Here is a 21,299-nt window from a genome sequence, read left to right as displayed (position 1 = left end):
ACTTTAAAATTAAAGTTGATTTTAAGGTTTTTTTCATCGAAGTTTCTTTTTAGCCTCTACTTTTAGATTGCTAAGAACAAGTATATAAAAGTATTATCACAAATTACTTTCGTTTGCAAATATGCGGAATGATGGGGCTGTTTCTCCCTTGCGCGGCCATTGCTCTCATCCTCGAACCCTTACCATGCTTGGGTTGATCTCAGAGTGACAGCGCTCATTCTGTCGCGGATTGCCGGATTCGTTTGCTGCACTGCATATATAGTTGGATACTGATAAAAGAAGATATTTATTTATTTTTCAAGTTCTTGTGTGTTGTAGTTGGGCGAAAAGCAATGTCAGGTGACTCAGGTGCAAGTAGGAAGAGGAAAACTGCACCAGGACTTCACCTCCACGGATCAGCAGTTGCCAAGAGAAAGATACCCAAGCTTCAACTCTGTAATCTTCCCAAGGTAAGATGAAGCAGCAGCATTTGCATTAAACTATCAGAGCTTGTTAATTATTCTTGTTGAGATCAAACTGTTCGATGTTCATTCTTTCATGAGTGTTGCTTTGGTCCTTTTTTACCACGTGGTACTGGTACCATGAGGTACTAAAATCCTGACCGTTGGTGATGGCAGATCGAACAGTGGCGATTGCATGGTACCTCGAGGTACCAACTTGGTCATGGGTGTGGTTAGCGCGAGAGAGCCACGGTGGAAGGGTATAATCGTAATTTCGCGTATGGAGGGATTTTTGGATCGGTGCAAGGTTTGGCTGAGTTGGGGAAGCGCGGCAGAGTAGCAGAACCCTAGGTGGCGGCGGTGGTATCCCGTTCGCGGTGGCGGCGGCACATCCATAGCTGCCGACGGCAGCATCCCGTTCGCGGCTGCGGCGGCACATCCGTAGCTACCGACGGCGGCATCCCGTTCGCGGCGGCGGCGGCGCATCCGTAGCTGCCGACGGCGGCAACCCGTTCGCGGCGGCGGCGGCGCATCCTTGGTTCTCTGGGAAGAGCTATCGGTTTGCCTTTCTCCCCTTCGCGGCGGCGCCTCATCCATTCCTCTCGACACCGCCTTTTTCCCCTTGTCCAAATCGTCGCGGGACTTCGATGCATGCGTGCGTGCGTGTTCGGCCATGGATGAGTGAAGCTTACAATTTCGGGAAAGTACAAGAAGATGTTTGAGATGGATATGAAGTACAAGCACACAATTTGTTCTGGACGTTTGATAAATTTGTCATGCTCTTGTCCGTTCCTGTAGTATTGGAGGCATTTTATAATGGAGTCATTGGACTGTAATCAATCTTGGTGTGTTTTCCTGTAATATTACGTTTTCAAGCTGTGTTTTGGTATTGGTTACTTCTGGAATTGAAGAGATGAGTTTAATGACATGGTTGCAGCTAGTTTTATATTTCTGTATGTTTTATGGTACATGCAATGCTTGGTGATTTCTGGAATTGAAGATATGATGGATGTATTGCAATTTGGAGTTGTACTGACATGGCTGAAGCTAACTATTTTATCTGTATGTGAACATGGTATATGTGAATCTGAAAATGATGTACTTCACTCATGCGTGAGACTGACAGCCACATTCATAATTTTGGTGTCATTTCAGATGTGAGAAATCCGAAAAGCATTGTTAAAATTGATATGTTAAATTGCAGGTAGCAAAGTACAGCTCAGACATAATATAGTCAACAGTGGTACATACACTCTGAAATCTTGTACATAAGAATTGCAATAACAACTAGGGAACCCATGAACCAACCTCTAGCGTGGTCTGCCTCTTTTTTGAGCTTTGAAATTTTTTTCTTATATGTTGCTTCGGTAGCCGAAATCCTGGCAGCCATCTCAAATTCAAGTTTCATTTTGTCTTCCTCAACTTTCGCTCTATCAATATAGTTAGACCATTCATATTGCCGCCTGGTTGGATTTGTCCTGCTAGTATGATCCAATGCAAGCCAAAGCTTCTCGAATGTCTTCTGCACTCTTGGATGCCATCTTGGTCTACCCAGATTAAAGTATCGCATTGGTCAACCTCCTGTAACATTGGTTATTTCATAGTATTATTATGCAAATTTTCTTGCAGCGAAACAATGGTGAACATACTCAAATCCGGTCAAACAAAAAACGAACAGCAGAATAAAATCAAACAAAAGCTTACTGGCCACTGCGGCGGATGGCGCAGAGGATGGCGCCGGCCTTGCAGCTGCACCGCCGGCCACGGCGGCGGCGAACCTTGAAGCGTATGGCACCGGCCCTTGCAGCTGCACCGCCGGCCACTGCGGTGGCGGACCTTGCAGCGGCGGCGGCGACGACTCCTGCGGCCGCGGCGCTACCAGGATGTCACCACCCGTACGGCGACGATTACAGAAGCGCTCGCCCTCCTCCTCAGATGAACACACGTGCGGCGGCGCTAGCGTGAGATGCGGTGGGCGACGGTATCGTGAGATGCGATGGGGATGACCTAAACGAAGCCGCACGCAGCTAGAAACGTTGGGACCCCACACCGGAGCGAACCTCGCGCATACTCCCATCCCCATCGTACCCCTCAATGAACGGCCGGATGAAGACTGGTACCTCATGGTACTGGTACCGTGCGGTACAAAACGATGGAGGGGAGAAAATCTATTCTTTCATTCTTGCCAGGATGTATTGTGTTCTATCACATCTAAGTTGCCACTGAAAGAGGCAGTAAGAACAAGCGTGTTGTCAAGTCACTGGAAGCGTATTTGGACGTGCCGAGCCAATTTGGAATTGAGTACTAGAACAGTGTACTCAGATTATGACTGGGAGAGATGCTCTTCTCATCGTGGGTTTAACCTCAACAAACGAAAGTTCATCAAGATTGTTGACTCTGTTCTGCAACAACACGAGGGTGCAGGGACTGAGCAATTCAGAATTAGATTTGCTCTTGACAACAAAAATTCGTACCATATCAACATATATGGGTGAAAAATGCTACTGCGTTGAAGACCAAAGGGCTTGTTTTAGAATTATATTCACTGCTGTTCGGGCCTCGTATAGTGCGATACGATTTCCCTCTGGAAGATGATCAATTCCAACCTGTGTTATCTGCGGCTGTGGTTTGCTTCTTTGAAGGTTCCTGCTGATTCCAGGGGATCACTGAACCTCACTAAGCTTAGCCTGCGAGAGGTGGACATCACCGATGAAGATCTTCACCAATTTTTGTCTGAATGCAATCATCTGCGGGAGGTGGATATTACTGACTGTAGGATGCTTACTAATCTAAGGGTTCCTGGTCATCTCAATCAGCTTAAGAGTCTGCTCGTTGCGATCTGCCCCTTACTACGAGAGATCAAATTGAGCTGCGGCTTGACAGCCCTGGATTATCGAGGCCCATTTATACCATTGCAACTTGCTATACCGTCGCAAACAACAAATGTTTCCATCAGTTTATTAACTTTCCATTCTGCTCTTGGATACATCTTCAGTGACTTACCCAGTACTCTGACTAATCTTGAGACGCTAACTTTAAAGTCAAAACAAGTTGAGGTTTGCACTTTGCAGTTCCTCTCTTCTTCTTCTTCTTTTTTTCGAACGACCCACAGATGTGTTCTCATTTGCATTAGCTATGTGCATAGTGATTTTTTTTAATGGTTATTTATTGTACACAGAGGATTGATATGCTAAGTAGGCTTCCCAGACTTATTTCTCTACGCCATTTGACATTGGGGTTAACTATATCTGACCTGCCACAAAGGAAGATTGATTTACTTGACTTTGCTTCTCTATTGAAGGCTGCTCCTTTCATGGAAAAACTAGAACTGCATGTAAGTTCATCTGTTCAATTCTTTCACATACAAAACTGACAAGAGTTGAATGTGAAGGCCTGCAAGTAAATTGACAAGAGCTAATTTATATACTTCTCCATATTATTAGATGAAGATGGTATGTGTGCATCAGCGATATTGTCAAGATGATGGTGAGTTAAGGAGTCTACCTAGATGCCCACACTCCCATCTCAGTTGGGTTCAGATAACAGGATTTTTCGGTGAGAAAGATCAACTGGAACTTGCACTTCATATTCTCCGGAATGCAACATTTCTTAAAGCAATGGTGATAGAGACAAGTTTGAATACAGAATCCGAGAGTGTAAATTGTTACCCGGAACGCCTCTCTCCTGATGGCTATAGTGTTGCATTGGAGTTCCTCGGAAAAGAAGACCACAATAATGCTGTCCACGTATTAGAAGCAGATGATGAGTAATCAAGAAGCAAGTGAAGTGGCGCTGGGTAAATTCTCGCAAAAATTTCGACTCGCGCGTGGACTTGGTTGGAATCCAAGGCTACCAGACTTGCGTGTGATCCGGTCACTCAGGCCATTCTCGCCCCCGACGAGTGGTGGGAAAGCCAGGAATCGGTATGACATTGTGCCTCAAAATCAGTTCGCTCATTCGAGACAGCACACCAAGCACCATAGTAATGCACAAGACTATTGCATTACAGTGATGTTTAAAAGTAGGAATATTGAATTCATTTATTTTCAATTAAACGTTATATGCCGTAATTCCCAAATGACATCTAGTTGTAGTATGGCACCCTAAGTAGTAGTAATATATTCACTCAACATTTTTTTCCTCCATGAAAGCAAAATTATCTTGGAAATTCAGATGATTGAATGAACTCCTTTTCCAAGCTATATTGTCTAGTTCCTTCATAGCACTTACTTCCCTCGTACGTCTGATTTTTTAGTGTATTACTATTGCTCACTCTTGCAATCTGATGATTAAGTTGGACTTTTGACCTTTGCACATCTTCAAGTGTTGTCTCCACTTGCCTCATTGTAGGCCTTTCCTCACCTTTTAATCTTAAACATGCTTCTGCAAGCTTAGCAACCACCTTAGCATCTTCAGCACCCACCTCATTAACAATTTGAGAGTCCAGAATATCTGACAAGCGGTTGTCTCTTATGAACGACACAAAGTATGATGCCAGGCTTGTCCTTTCTGATGTTTCGGAGGAGAAAACCGGTGTTACCCTTGTCAATAGTTCAGCTAGGATGACACCGAAACTATAAATATCGCTTTTCTCAGTCAGTCGACTAGAGTAATAATATTCAGGATCTAGATAACCATAAGTGCCCTGGATGATGGTGAGTATTCCTGTCTCGTCAATTGAAATTGACCTTGAAGCTCCAAAGTCCGATACTTTAGCCGTCATAGTATCAGTGAGTAGTATATTTGTAGATTTGATATCTCTATGTAACACTGATATAGAAGCTGCCGAGTGAAGATATGCAATAGCCCTTGCAGTTTCTAGTGCGATTCTCAATCTATCTTTCCACTTCAAAGGATTCTCATTTTGGCCATGAAGATGAAATGAAAGAGTTCCATTCGATATAAACTCATAAACTAATAAAGGAACTTCTGTCTCAAGGCAACAACCATATAGCTTCACCACATTCCTATGGTTAGTTTGTGAAAGTATGACAACCTCATTTATGAAATCATCAATCTCCCTTTGAACCACAATTTTTGACTTTTTGATGGCCACCACACGTTGGTCAGATAATATACCTTTGTAGACTGTGCCATGGCCACCGCCCCCAAGAATGCGATTTTGATCAAATTTGTTGGTTGCCTGGTCTAATTCTTCTAAACTGAAAATCTTCATCCTTTCAGCTATATCCTTGTTTGAAGATATTAATTGTTGAAGAAGCAGTCCATGATTCTTCTTGAAAAACTTCCGTCTCAACTTCTTGGCTCTGCGTTGTTTGATTTTATTTGTGATTTTGGCAACACCAAGAAGTGAAAACAGTAGCCCAAAACCAGCACTAACTGCTATAATGGTTATTAAACCTGCAGAGAATAAACGTCAGGAACATAGGGTTTATAATGTATAGAATGGATCCAAATGAACTGTATTTGTACCTGGAAGGCTACAAATACAGTTCTAAAATCGAAAACTCCGCTAATAGAATCGAGCAAGTGATCGATTGCTTCTTCTTTTTTTCTTTTCTTTTTTTGCGAGGAATTGCATTTGTACCTGGGAGGCTTTTGACACTTTTCTTTGCTAAGCATCGGTACGTCCCAGGCATATTGATGCATGTTCCATGACACGGATAAACATCTGGCTGCTGGCACTCATCGATATCTGAAAAGGGGAACAAATATATGGGAGTGAAAATTAAAGAATGCAATTCATGATTGGATGCATCATGTCCAGATTCGTTATCATAGGATGAGTCTCATTTCATCTTAGGTTGCTATAGTTTGGGACGAGGTAAGTAGCTTCTATCAACTGATAGTATGATATAATTACATGTTCTATATAATTATATCAAGTGATACTATATATGGTGGTGTTCGAATCTGATGTGGATTAAGATTAAATATGGGCACGAAAAACGAGAAAGCTATTAGCGCATAATTAATTAAGTTTAATTATTACAAATTTAACAAATAGATATATTTGATTTTTAAGCAACTTCTATATAGAAAGTTTTCGCACCAAATGCGTCTTTAGTAGTTTAAAAAACGTGCTAATGAAAAGGTTAATTTTACCATCCTTAAGAAGTTACTAGAGGTACCATATTTTTCTAGTGTAAAATTTGATACCTCTAGGTACTAAGTACTTCAAGGTACCAAAAATTTTAGTGTAAAATTTAGGTACCTTAAGGTATTTTTTTCAAGGACCGTAAAATTCCTCTAATGAAAAACGAGATAAAATCTCTAACTTCATGAGAAAAGAACGGGCCATATGTATAACTTTTCTTTTACATGAAAATTGGAGCCTTCGCTGCAACAAACACAATAAAGCAGGAAAGAAAAAAATACCTCGGCATCCATCACGGATGTAAGGATTGCCTTCGTATCCTTGGGAACAGTTGCACCGTCTTCGGTCGTAGTTTAGATCGTTGTAATAGCTTGAACTATGCAAGCTTAGGCATCTAAAGTCGGTAGTATTGGGCCCAACTGACAACGGCAGTATGGCTCCATCACGGATCAAATCCAGCCACCATTCCAGCACCACCGGAACACTCTCGACCGTGAACGGCAGCCAATTGGTGAAGTTGTACAACATGGCATTCTCATTCGCGCTGAACCAGCCCTGCTCAGCTACGAACGCAGCTGCCCATGTCGTCGATGTCGAGGCACCCATGGAATTTCGGTCTATCAGAGACGTGACCTGGATCGTGTACGAGTGGACACCCCTCCCAACGGACGTACGGCAGCGCGCGATGCCGGAGCACGAGGGGCCTGCGAAATTTTGCCATCCATCTATACATGTGGCGGCGCAGCTGCTGCCGTCGGCGATATTGCCGTACGGGGTAAGGTCGGCCACGATGTTGCAGCCGAAGGCAACCAGCCAGTTATACGCGGAGGACACCGTGAACGGCCCGTCGGCCGGTAGGTCGGACCGTGACGACGAGGCATTAGACGAGGAGGAGGAGGAGCCGGCAATAGATGACTGCGAAAGCTTGCTGCGGACGCGTACAGTGCCGTCCGGCAAGGAGATGTTGAGCACTTGGACGACGGTGCCGTTGTCTGTGGCCATGAACAGCTTGGGCGGCGTCTGGTGGTGGTGCGCCTCGTCGTCGCATGTGAGGTTGAAGCCATGGTAGGAGCACCCGTCGCCGATGCCGAAAGGGTACGGCACTTGTATGCCGCCGCAGCTTTCCGGGCAACCAGGCAGGGCTATCGGGGTCGGGGCTGCTGCTGACAGTGTCGTCGTCGTCACCAGAAGCTGAAACACGACTGCTCCAATCGTCGCTAAAGACGGCGTGCAAGTTATCTCTATACTACAGTACTACTACTAGGCTAGTAGAGCAGCCTCCTCTATTCAGTCCGTTACAGCAGCTGATGAGGAATATATATAGCAAAGGTTTTTATCCTGATCTCATATGCTTCGAAGTCCAGTCAACGCCTCCCACACTAGTGACTAGGGCCTTTTTTTTAGTTCGCGAAAAAAAATTTAGATGTCACATCAAACATTTTATTTGACCGGATGTCGGAAGAAGTTTTCGAACACGAATGAAAAAACTAATTTCATAACTCACCTGAAAATCGCGAGACGAATTTATTAAGCCTAATTAATCCGTCATGCGGATTGGTGGTGTGGGTTTGGACAGGGAATCGCGGGCGAAAGCCTTGCCGAGCCATTTGGCCGACTGACAACGGCGACGCCGTTTGGCGTCGTTCCCCTCCTTATAGGCGTTGTTTAGCATACCCCTTTCTTTTCCCTACCATATTCTCCGGGTGAAAACCTTGCTTCGGTTCCGAACGAGCGGTGGCGGTGATCCACGTCGCATCCTCCTTGGGGGCACCGCTTTGGAGAAACCTCTTCGTGCAAGGATATTGTCATTGATCTATGCATTGGCTTCGAACTTCAGTCCTAGGCTTTGACGAGGCCTTCTAGCTCCACATTTTGTTTTGCTTTTCTCAGTTTGGGTCATTTCTTCTCTTGTTTGGTGTGTTCAACTTGTCTTGAACTACACTCTCTTCTGGAGTGGATCTTTATAATAATTGGCTGTAGTTCTTTTTGAGCAAAGGCCGGGATATTATATTTCATTATCTAAAAAATAATAATCCGTCATTACGCCATTCCCAACTCAATGACTAGGATAGTGTCCATAGCATTAAATAAGCTATCACCTAGGATGCAAAATAATGTGGCAAGTGAATAACTGAGAAAAGAGAAGGAAACCAGATCTTATATGAAACATGGTTTCTACACAACATTCAAGACAACATGTGAGATAGGTAGAATTAAATTTAAGTATATAGCAAAGTGGTGTTTGCATTGGAAGAGTAGCGTCTAGTACTGGTTTCTTGATAATGTGGAGTTTATAAAAACTATGTTTAATGTCTTGGGTTGGGAATGGCCTTAGCACATGTGGGTTATTGTAGCACTTATGACTAATCATAGACTAATTAGACTCAAAAGATTCCTCTCGTGATTTTCATGCAAACTGTGCAATTAGTTTTTTATTTTATCTATATTTAACGCTCCAGACATGTGTCTAAAGATTCAATGTGACGTTTTTGGGAAAAAAAATTTGGAAACTAAACAAGGCCTAAATCGATGCGACTGATGATGTACCATTGACAAAAGTATATACTCCCTCCGTTCTAAAATATAAGAGATTTTAGACGGATGAGATATTTTCTAGTGCCACATCATAAACTAGAAAAATATCTCATCTTTCTAAAATCTTTTAAATTTGAGACGGTGAGAATAGATGGACACGAACGCGCAGCGCACAGACAGGTACAATTGACGTACTCCATCCGTTTTCAAATACAAGCATTTTATATATAATATAAAATATATTTAACGCTCCAGGCATGTGTCTAAAGATTCAATGTGACGTTTTTGGGAAAAAAAAATTGGAAACTAAACAAGGCCTAAATCGATGCGACTGATGATGTACCATTGACAAAAGTATATACTCCCTCCGTTCTAAAATATAAGAGATTTTAGACGGATGAGATATTTTCTAGTACCACATCATAAACTAGAAAAATATCTCATCTTTCCAAAATCTTTTAAATTTGAGACGGTGAGAATAGATGGACACGAACGCGCAGCGCACAGACAGGTACAATTGACGTACTCCATCCGTTTTCAAATACAAGCATTTTATATATAATATAAAATTTTTGGTCACTGATTCCAACATATAAAATTCTTTTATTCTAAACAATTTAGAATTGAAACAATTGTAAAAAAAAAGCTTAGAAAGGGAATTGAAACAATTTAGAATCTACTAAAATTTAGCCAATTAACCTTTAAATTTTAAGCTTTGCTAAACAAACTAAAGATGCTTATATTTAATAATATTGGGAATAAGGCCATGTTTAGTTCCTACACAAAAATTTTATACCATATCACATTAAACGTTTAAACACCTATATGAAGTATTAAATATAGGCTAAAAAAATAAATAATTGCACAGATTGCGACTAATTTGCGAGACGAATCTTTTGAGCCTAATTGCTCCATGATTCGATAATGTGGTACTACAGTAAATATTTGTTAATGGCGGATTAATTATGCTTAATAAATTTGTCTCGCGGTTTACCGACGGAATCTGTAATTAGGCCCTGTTTAGTTCCAAAGTTTTTTTTCCAAACTTTCAACTTTCCATCACATCAAACATTTCATACACACACACAACTTTTCAGTCACATCGTTTCAATTTCAACCAAACTTCCAAACTTCAGTATGAACTAAATACAGCCTTAGTTTTTTATTAGTGTCCAAACACTCTATACAACACTATATAATATTCGATATGACACGACAAAACTTTATAACCTAGATATAAATGCACGCCACGACCAGTCAATATCTTGGAATCTGTGGTCAATCATGCATTCATGCCGCTCGTCGTACGGTACTCTCGTCGTCCACTCGTCTCCGCTCATCAGCTCAGCTCACAGCCTCACAGGCTCGCTCCCGTGATTGCCTGGAAAGAACAACAAAGAGGCGGTGTTCGGACCTCTAGGTTCCTAACCATCTCTCTCATTTTCTACACCTACGCTTTTCAAACAGTTAAACAGTGTATTTTTTAAAAAAAATTTATATACAAAAGTTGCTTAAAAATTATATTAATTTATTTTTTTAAAAAAATAGCTAATACTTAATTAATCAAGCGCTAATGTATTGTTTCGTTTTTCGTACGCACTGTTCCTGCTGGAACGAGCACCAGCGCATTTTTTTCTTCTAATATATTGACGTGCAATCCTTTTACGCGTTCGCGAAAAAAAAAGCACCAGCGAACACAGCCTTAACTTTTCTTCACTTTAATCTAATAACCATTTAAAAGTGATTGGCTTTTGGAAAACAAAACGAAGGAAGCATATGCGGGGATAAGTCCATTTTACACCCTTTAACTCTTCATTTTGTTTCAAATTCATCCTCAAGCTCCCGAACCAAGCATTTAACACCGTCCAACTATCGATACTTGGTAAATTACATTTCTGAGCGGTTTATAGGCTAGTTTTGGTACCGTAGGATGCCACATATCAGGGACTCAGGGCTAACTTTCTTCTCTTCTCTTCTTACTCTCTCGCACGGGCGCACCTGGTAGGCGCATTGCCTCGGTGAACTCGCATGGCGTGTGCCAATGAGCGGCCGCTCACCACCGGCATGGAGGAATGGCCCCCCTACTCCTCCCCGAGATCGAGGCGCTCATGGAGGTGGAGCTCGATGGAGACGGTGCACTAGGGTGCTCGGCATAGGTGCGGGAAGCAGATCTTGAGTAACGGAACTTCATCAGAGCCGCACCCACGTGGCAAGGAGGAGAGGATCGAAGCCACTGTCCACATAAGTGATTTTTTTTATTTTTTTAATTCAATTAATAAACCTTTAAAAATATTTCTCAAAACTGAATCTCACTGTTTAGTCTTTCATCCAAACATAATGGAACATAATGGAGGGGGAAATAAATGCACGACACGTCGATCATGCGTGAACTGTGGTCAAATCAGGCATTCATGCCGTAAGGGCTGTTGGTCAAATCAGGCATTCGCGCACGGTACTCTCGCCGTCGACTCGTCTCCGCTCACCAGCTCAGCTGAAAGGCTCACTGTCGCGATTGCCGGGAAAGAATAATACAAAGACTAATAGCCCCATTGATTGACTTAAAGCAAAAGCTAAAATTTATATTTTTAAATCTAATTTTAAAGTTAAATTTAAGATATTTTCAATGTAATTTTCTTTTAGTATTAGCTTGATATATAAAGTTGTACTTATAAATTAATTTATATTCCATAATAAACCATTTTGACTTATTAGGAAATATGAGCGATCGATAATACTCTAACTTTTCTTCACTCTAGTCTAATAACCATTTTTGAAAGTCATAATTGGTAGTTTTTGGAAGGAAAAAGTACACCAAGGTCCCTCAACTTGTCATCGAATTATAAAATCGTCCTCCAACCACAAAACCGGATACAACACATCCCCCAACTTACAAAACCAGTGTAAATTAGATCCCTTGGTAGTTTTGACCCTAGTTTTGTCCGACGTGGCAGCTGAGTCAGCGTAGAACCCACGTGTCAGCACCATCTTCCTCTCTCCCTTTCCTCCACAGTTCGGCTCGGCAGTGGGCAGGGGCGCAGGGCAGCAGACCGGTGGGGGAGGCGGGAGACCGGCGACGGGCGACGAGGCGGCGGCGGCGCGGCACGGCCTCCCGCGCCCGCCCTCCCACGCCGCCGCCACCGGGGGAGGAGCTTGGCGCGGCCGTCGGGGGCGGAACGGGGCTCGGCCGGCGGGGCGGAGCTGGGCGCGGGCAGCAGCTGCTGCATTTCCGCTGCCGCCGCCGGCCGTTGTATAGCTACCGCCGCCCACCATTCTTGCTGCCGTCGCCCACCGTTTCGCCACCGCCGCTCGACGCCGCGCCACCCCCTTCGGCCACGTGTCGCCACCACCATCGCCGGCCACCATCGCCATCCAATCGGTGCTGGGCATCGTGCCACTGGGCGTCGGCGTCATGTTCAGCCTTCTCTTCGTCGTCTTCCCCACCACTCGCCATGGCATCGGATATCCAGTCACCAACGCTACTACTTAGTTACATCATCTCTCATGCTCCGTCATTTGCTGCTTTTTGCATTGATCAAAGTATTAATTACTTCCTATTTAATATAATTACTTCCTATTCAGGAAGGCGCGTTGCGGCGGCGAGAGAATGCTGGGACTGTACGCCATGTCAATACAACGCGTCGGTGGATTTCTATTGGTCGCCGTTGCAGGTGGAATCCAACTCCGACCACCCGCTGCGCCACCGCATCGCCGACCGGATCGTCTGCGCCGCCTCCATCAACAAGCCCGCCGCCCACTGGACCCACGCCGACGTCTTCGTCTTTTTACTTCTACCTCTGGTGGCAACGCCCCGCCATTGAAGTCCTGTGAGTTTTAGCTAGTAGTAGCAAGCTTGCACGCATGGACATGGATGCAGTTGATCTCGCTGACGGACCCATCTCGCCGCCGCCTCAGCCGCCGAAGAAGAGGACGCCATGACGATGCAGTACAAGCTAGCCAATCCAATCGTCGGCGTTGTTGTCGTCGACTCGTCGTGGGCGAAAGACGGCGCCGCTGCACGGACGACCGTTCGTGTCGTCGCTGAGCAGCTGCAGTGCGCCGCGGCAGTCCTCGGCGACGTACGGCTGATGTCGCTATTCCTCCGGGCGAGGGGAGTTTGGGTCACACGACGACGCCATTGCCGGCTACGCGCGCGCACATTTGGCTCTCCCCTCACTCTTCCTCCAGATCCGCTCGGCGCAGTTGACGAGCGTGACAGGCGGCGGATCGGGCGAGAGCGGCGGCGGGCGAGAGCAGCTATGGCAGGCGAGCGCGGTGGCGGTGGGCGAGCGCGGCGGCGGCTGCTGGTGGCGCCCCGTCGCCGCCCAAATCCGGCGGCGCCCGCCCCCTGCTCCGCTTCGGCCGCCGCCCCTGCTTCGCCCGCGCGCCCGTCTCGGCCCGTCGCGGCGTCGCCTACCCGCTGAAGAAGAGAGAAAAAGGGAATAAAGAAGAGATGACGTGGCATCCTGACATGTGGGGCCATGTAGGATAAAACCGGGATAAAAACCACCAAAGAATCTAAAGTGAACGGTTTTCATAACTTGAGGGATGTCATATATTTTTTCGGTTGGGGGACGATTTTGTAACTCGATGACAAGTTGAGGGACCCTAGGTGTACTTTTTCCTTTTTGGAAAACAAAACGAAGGAAGTATGCTTGAGGTTTTTGGGCCCTGGCGAGGAATATGTAATTAAAGTTTTTCTTTCATAAGGGACCAAAATCCAGTAGCTCGTATTTCCCAGTTTAAACCAGCTGGTTAAGCAAAGGCCCAGCCCACGTAAGCTTATCTGGACGGGCCAAAGTCCCAGCTTATTCACAATCTGGCCCATCCACACATGGACCACAATCTGGTCCATCAAAAGAGTAACTATAGTACACAACAGTTTTTTGGTTGAAAAACTTTCAGATTGTATATTTAACTAACTAATCGTCGGGTAATTAATCGCTGAACTGTAGTCTGTACATACCTTGGCATCCATTGGCTAGGTAAGGGTTTCCCTCGTATCCTTTGGAGCAATTGCACCGTGCTCGGCCGTAAAGGTTCCCGTCAACAGCGTCGTCGATGGCGCTGTGCACGCTGACACATCGCGTCCATTGAGAGACCCTGGTGTCGTACCAGAACATGTCCTGATCGCGGTCCATGTCCAGCGACCACTCCAGCACCGTCGGGACCGCCGTCGAGTCGGCCAGCTTCCGCGGGTCAGCGACGAAGCCGAGCTGCAGGGAGCGTTGCTCGCCGGCGAACCACTCGCCGTCGGCGATGAACGCCGCCCCGTACGACCCCACGGTGACCGACCTCTGGGTCAGGTCGTTGAGGTGGACGCCGTAGGACGGGAGGCCCCTCGCCACCGGCGTCTGGCAGCAGCCGAAGCCGGAGCAGCTTGAGGCGGCGGCGGCGTCCCTCGGCAGCGCGGATCGGACCACGCACAGCGCGGCGCAGACGCTGATGTAGTCGTCGTCGTCGTTGGCGACGAGGTTGGCGAGGAGGTTGCAGCCCATGGCGACGAACCGGTTGTGCCTGGTCGACACCGCCAGGGAGCCATTTGCCGGCAGGCCGGCCGGCCACGAGCCGTTGAGCTGCCGCGGCAGCGACGACGAGGAGTCCGTGCCCAGCATCCTGGTGGCGACTCTCACCGTGCCGGACGGCAGGGAGATGTCGATCACTTCCACGCCGTTTCTTGCGAAACGCAGCTTCGGTGGTGCAGCAGGGTGCGTCTCGTCGCAGGCGAGCTCGAAGCCATCGCGGAAGCAGCCGTGGCCAATGCCGAAAGGGTAAGGGACGGTGACGTTGCCGCAGGTCTCGGGGCAGCCAGGCAAGGCTACCGGCGCGGCCAATGCTGTCACTACGAGATGAAACAGCAGAGCCCCAACAACAACAACAACCATGGTGCCAATCTTTGCAGGGCATGAGGAGGAAAGCTGCTTCATCTTGCTCTTGCAGAGATCGAGCTAGCTATTCGATTCGGTATTTGGTGTCTTTGCGTGGAGAAATACCTCTTCATATATAACCATGATATCATTAAACAGCCAGATGAACGAGAAACCTCGTACTGAACTTGTCTGAAATTGTTCTGTTTTGTTTAATCTTTCGAAGAGTTTTGGGCGCAGGTGCGTGTCCCATGTGAGATAAAGATAAGAGGGTAACATCATAAGATGGTTGACCTATATTCATTTTTCAAATGAGATGTTATAAAAAATAAACTTGAAAGGGTATCTCGGGGAATTCATTAATATTAATTAGTTGGCTTCACGGTTTAGATTAGCAAATGATCTGGATGCCTTCCATTTCCCCTGGAATGGACAGACGACACGACCATTACACGACGTGCTGGTAGTGGTGCTGCTGTGCTGATCAGGATATGCTAGCTTTTTTTTGTTTTCGGGATATGGTAGCTTATTTGAGCAGCGTATGATATTCCAAAATAGTCCCACTTAGCGCTGACTTGCTGTAGTAAATAAGTAAGGTTTCGGTTCGAAGTCAAGTCGCCGGCGATGATGTGCCGAAATTTGATCGGCCGCTAATTTCAGAAATTCGATTCCCTGGTTGAAGATAGACAAAGACGGCACGTATAACTTGCAAGCAAGACATAAATCACTTTGGACTAAAAGGTCAAGAAAATCAAAAGAAATCGCTTTGGGCTTGGTGTTGGCGTCATTTTTTAAAAAATTTATTTTTTAACACAAGGCAAGAAGATTGCCTTAGAGCAAGTATTATAAGGGCTCATGTGTTGTCCCTAAAAATACCACATAAGATTGGTTGAAGAAAGAAAAAGATAACATGTATAACTGGAAAAATATACAGTGCAAACCACAAATATAGTGAAAACATGAAAATTTTCATTTGGATCGAAAAATAAACGTCAAATATTCGTCCACGTCACCCTGAGTAAAAAATTTTCTCTCACAAGTAAATTTGTGAGTAAAAGTTTTACTCATAATGACGTGGACAAATCTGATACGTCTTTTTTTAATCCAACGGTAGTTTTCAGGTTTTAACTATGTAATTTCCACCACATATTCCATGTATAACTTGCAAGCAAGACACAAAATCGCTTTGGCTAAAAGGTCAATAAAGTAAATAAGAAATCGCTTTGGGCTTGGTGTTGGCGTCATTCTTTTAAAATTTTATTTTTTTTTAACAGAAGGCAAGAAGATTGCCTTTATATGGTGCTGGCGTCTTGGGCTTGGTACAAAGTAGGCTCGCCTTTTGTGTTTGGGGCCGGAAATTAAAGTACTCTCTAGCTTGGTACATGAAGGGTTAGGCCGAGCCTCGTACTTCTCAGGCCTTTGTGGCTTTGTGGGCTTGGTACATTTGTTGCTTCTGCGGCGTCTGGCAGCAGCCGAAGCCGGAGCGGTCCACGGCAGTGCGGAGCGGACGACGCAGCGCGCGCCGGCGCAGACGCTGATGTAGTCGCCGTTCGATCGGTGCGTACGCGCCGACGAGAGGTTGGCGATGTCATTTGCCCTTGTAGATGTTCCAAAATAGAATATCACGTCAAGTTTTACCAAATATCACAAGAAATTAGGAGAACTATATTTTTTAGCCGCTTAAAATATATTATATTATTAAAACATAAAAAAGGGAATTATGTTACTTTTATTATTTTTAAACTATCAGTGTTAGTATGGCATACCCCGTTTGCCTGCACTTGCTATCACCTAGAATATCGCATTTATATCCTTATATAGAAAGATATTCATGAGGATGATATAGACAAGGGGAGGGGCATCGGATCAATAAGACTTACACCCGGCTACATCGGGAGGAAACCCTTCTGCTAGCCGCTGACTACAATTTGCCGCTTGGTCTGTCAAGATTAGTTTGGTACGCTAGACTAGCTAACTTGCACCTCTTTTCTACTCGGTGTGAGATACACCAGATCAATACATATAAACACAACACAAGTAAGGCTATTATCTACATTAAGAGTTTGAACCTATATAAACTGCTATCTTTATTACCTATACTTGAATATATATCACTCGTACCCTACGTCTCTAAATACTGTGATCGGGTATAAACCATCGACAAATCCATTTCACGGTGAAAGTTACGTGCATTTCTATTTAATGCTTTTAAAATACTGAAAACAATGCCATATTTATGTGTGGCTAAGAAACAGTTCCTTGAAATATTTTATTTTTAAGCTGCACATATATTTTATTTTTAAGCTGCACATATAAACCTTTGAAACTGCTGCAATATACTACTGTAGAGTAGAGCGAGCTCACCAACCCATTTAGCTCATCTTTCAGTGCTCTATCCACGTTTTCCACAATCATCCAAGCGACGGTAAAAGGTATCTGTAATTCTGCAGTGGTAATAAAAGTCATCTTGTTTTCTTCATCAGTAACTCATTTACCTCAACGGCGACTCTCGTTCTGATTCAGTGAATTTCAGCTCCAACTTGGCTGTTAAAACAGTGGCAGTTTTACCGCCCTTTGGTACTCCGTTTGACATGTAAGCTCTCAATCAGATGCAACTAGTTCAGTGCTTCACAAAACTAGTAGTAGTAGTAGGTACAAACTCTTATCCGGATCAAGTTTACCATCGCTACTCGCTAGCCGAACAGAGTCCCCAAACTAATCAAACAGTTTCACTGTTTCAGTGCAAAAGCAGTCAGAATTGTGCATGAGAATTAAAGGGGTCCAGCACTCCAGCCTCCAAGTGATTTGGCCACTGCCTGCTCTTTTTACAACTTGCACGTAGTAGAAGAACATTAAAGTTCTCTCATCAGAATCAATCAGTCGCCACTGCCTATAGACTAGCATAAACACCGGACGCTGTCGTGATCATGCGCCATGGAAGCATGCACGTCGATTGCAGCAGTGGAGCTGACCGGCCTCGTGCTGTTTACTAGTCTTGGAACTCCAGGCCAAAGTTCGGCAAGTGCATGTGCCATTACAGACTGAAGCGCCGTGATCAGTGCCAGAATAGTTTTCCATCAAGACTTTGCAACCGCCAAATCCAATATTTAACTGAATTTCAGTTTAACCATATTTGATTCCATGGACGATAGTGCTCCTCTGCCTAGTACTTAAATGTGGATTAAAAAAGGATACAGTGACGCAGAAATGGTTTCAATTTCAGATGAAAGTGTCTGGTTTAGTGGTTATCTGCATCTCCTTCATGGGTTCTCCTCTAGTTAGGCTGCTACTACTATCACCTATCAGTACCATTGTATCAGAGTTCAGTAAACATTTAAGTGAAACAGGTTTCAGTTTCCAAAAGAATGTTCAAAAAAAATTTCAGATGGAATAAGTGAAGGCAAAAAAATGGCATTGGAATTACAGACAGACACAAAGTTTGGGAGATCCGAAGCCATGCATAGAGTATTGTGAAACAACTATGAGCTTTGCTTTGCTTATAGCTCATGTTTAATTGGAGTATTTACTCCACACTCCAAGCAAACATGCAGCATGCCTAATTTGTTGACATCGGTCAGACTCGCTACGACGAACGGCACTGCTGTTCACACCTGAGTTAAGGACTAGCAGATGGAGATTTAGGTCTCATAATTTTGTAAATTATCGCCTTATTGGTTTCTGAAGTCGCAAAGTCGCACGTTAAACCCCATTTTGCAAACCTGGACCCGCATATGTGGGTTGCACCTTTTGAAACCACGACCAAAGTTGGACTAGAGAAATGCAACTATGCAAGTGGCTGGATCTTGCTTGATTCTGATCTACTAGATACCAGGCAACAAGGGAGTAGCAGCAGCATGATTGTCTCAATTATCACCATGAATAATCATGTACGTACGTATGACCAATACAGCCTTTTCAAACCTGTTGTTCCGCATAGTAGGTCAGTAGTACAATTGTGAACTTCTCAAATTCAAGGCATATCTTCGTCTGCTCTGCCATGGCTATAAAACTTATTTAGTTATGTTTAGTTGTTTTTTCTTGTTATACAGAATTATACAAAGTGAATTTGGCATGTACTGAACTTCCTTAGTGCTAGTCTGCTAGACATGTGGAACTAAGCTACATAACAGTGTAAAGTTTTATATTTTTGTGTATGATAGTCACGCCAGGTAAAAAGTGCAAGTATGTTGCAGATCGTAGCAGCATTCTGCATGTAAACTAAGTTTTCATCACACTTCTCATTCCGTGCTTTCTGGTTGTAGTCCACTGAGTTAAAAACAATGGAAGACAAGGAAAGCCGACGCACTCGACAATATCCAATCGGTAGCTTGACAGAAACTGACAGATTGGAGAAGCATCCAGTAACCTCATCAGCACTAGCCTATAAATCCCGCCGCTCATGTAGCTCTCCTTGCATTGCAGAGTTCAGTGTAACAAAGACACTGAAGCTACAGCCTACAGAGAGAGAGTATCTGGATACTTAATTGTGTGCTTAGCTTGCGGTTAAGCAATGGCTTATTCCAGGCAAATCTTCGTCTGCTCTGCCATGGCTGCGTTGCTCTTCTCTGCTGTTGTTTCGGCGCAGCTCTCCACTGATTTCTACGACGAGACATGCCCCGACGCGCTCGACATCATCGAATCTGCCGTCAGAGACGCCGTTTCCAAGGAGTCTCGCATGGGAGCTTCGCTGCTGCGCCTCCATTTCCACGACTGCTTTGTCAATGCAAGTCTCACACAACTCACCCTTTTAAGTTCAGTTTTCCTTCTCGTTTTCTAGTCCGACCTTTGAAGTAGATGTTTCAATTTCGAAATTCGCTAGTCGCTACAGTTTACTTACTTAGTTACTAGTCGCCAAACATTTTATATTCAGATGATTTTTCCCGTGTTCATAAATCATAATAGATATAATTCAGAAGTTCAGAGTGGATGCTGACGGGTCAGTTAAGCAAGTGGTGTGCATGCAGAAAGCGCGCGAAAAGTCTACTTAAAAGTTAACCTTTTCAAATTCGAAGGACTAACCATTGACCTCAAAAACGGCGCGCGCGTGCAGGGGTGTGACGGGTCAGTGCTGCTCGACGACACGGCGGCCATCACCGGCGAGAAGAACGCGAAGCCGAACAAGAACTCCCTCCGCGGCTTCGAGGTCGTCGACGACATCAAGTCGCAGCTCGAGGACGCCTGCGAGCAGGTCGTCTCCTGCGCCGACATCCTCGCCGTCGCCGCCCGCGACTCCGTCGTCGCCGTAAGCACCAGACCGGCCGATCACCACTCCGATCCCTGTATTTTTGATGAATTGATCGGGAACGAACGAACTGTGTGCAGCTGGGCGGGCCGACGTGGGACGTCGAGCTGGGCCGGCGAGACGGGACGACGGCGAGCCTGGACGCGGCGAACAACGACCTCCCGCCGCCGACGTCCGACCTCGCCGACCTGATCAAGTCCTTCTCCGACAAGGGCCTGACGGCGAGCGACATGATCGCGCTGTCGGGCGCGCACACCATCGGGCAAGCCAGGTGCACCAACTTTCGCGGCCGCCTCTACAACGAGACCAACCTCGACGCCACCCTCGCCACCTCGCTGAAGCCGAGTTGCCCCAACCCCACCGGCGGCGACGACAACACGGCGCCGCTCGACCCGGCCACCTCCTACGTGTTCGACAACTTCTACTACAGGAACCTCCTGAGGAACAAGGGCCTTCTGCACTCGGACCAGCAGCTGTTCAGCGGCGGCTCCGCCGACGCGCAGACCACCGCCTACGCCACCGACATGGCCGGCTTCTTCGACGACTTCCGTGGCGCCATGGTGAAGATGGGCGGCATCGGCGTCGTCACCGGCTCCGGTGGCCAGGTCAGGGTTAACTGCAGGAAGGTCAATTAAAGTGGTTGATACCGTGATCAGTGTTAATGTGGTTGGTTAGTGTCAGGTTTCTTAATACCGTGATCAGTGTTAATGTGGTTTGTACAAGTGTTCTTCTTTCCTTCAGCGATGTAGTCTGCTTCGAACGGTTGTAGCACTACTATACGCAAAAATAATCTGATGAAGGAACAAAGACTGGTTCCTACTGAAAAATCGTGTTGCACAAGACCTTGTTTTACTGGAATTATTATGTTTGTAATCAAATAGAGATAACTAGAAATGAGATGACACAGTTGCATGGGAATGGGAATCACTAATTAGTACTGTCAAAATTGCAGATTACAAATTGAATATCCTACATGTACGTGTTAAAACGGCTCGGTGTCGATTTGGGCCCTATCAGGCTATTAAATTAGGCGGCCCTTCTCACCTTCGCCATCTTCTTACTACTTGGGCCGTAATTAATGGGCCGCACTGGATTCTGCAAGAAATGGCGATCCAAGAGGGTTCGGAGAAGAAAACTCCGAGTCTCCGACCCCTCCTGAT

At 45.4% G+C, this 21,299-nt stretch overlaps 2 protein-coding genes and 1 long non-coding RNA gene across 3 annotated transcripts; 1 reads left to right on the top strand and 2 right to left on the bottom strand.

Annotated features, from left to right (window-relative positions):
- Positions 1-1,605: 1,605 nt before the first annotated feature.
- On the bottom strand, positions 1,606-2,444 carry LOC107280698 (uncharacterized). The gene is made up of 2 exons (XR_010741041.1): positions 2,145-2,444; positions 1,606-2,021 (listed from the first exon to the last, which is right to left on the bottom strand). It is a non-coding gene; the product is annotated as an uncharacterized lncRNA (long non-coding RNA).
- Positions 2,445-4,565: 2,121 nt separating this feature from the next.
- LOC4337233 (putative wall-associated receptor kinase-like 16) lies at positions 4,566-14,957 on the bottom strand. Its single transcript, XM_066309848.1, has 3 exons — positions 13,997-14,957; positions 5,989-6,096; positions 4,566-5,801 (listed from the first exon to the last, which is right to left on the bottom strand). Exons 1-3 carry the CDS (start codon positions 14,955-14,957, stop codon positions 4,597-4,599), a joined length of 2,274 nt encoding a protein of 757 aa, XP_066165945.1. The 3' UTR covers positions 4,566-4,596.
- A 4,353-nt stretch (positions 14,958-19,310) lies between these two features.
- LOC4337232 (peroxidase 4) lies at positions 19,311-20,979 on the top strand. The gene is made up of 3 exons (XM_015778496.3): positions 19,311-19,620; positions 19,948-20,139; positions 20,220-20,979. Exons 1-3 carry the CDS (start codon positions 19,408-19,410, stop codon positions 20,772-20,774), a joined length of 960 nt encoding a protein of 319 aa, XP_015633982.1. The 5' UTR covers positions 19,311-19,407; the 3' UTR covers positions 20,775-20,979.
- The last annotated feature ends 320 nt before the right edge of the window (positions 20,980-21,299 follow it).

Source organism: Oryza sativa, chromosome 4 (assembly GCF_034140825.1).
Source record: "Oryza sativa Japonica Group chromosome 4, ASM3414082v1".
NCBI classification, from domain to species: domain Eukaryota; kingdom Viridiplantae; phylum Streptophyta; class Magnoliopsida; order Poales; family Poaceae; genus Oryza; species Oryza sativa.
The sequence above is the reverse complement of the archived record's forward strand: the minus strand, read 5'-3'. Positions and strand labels throughout refer to the sequence as shown.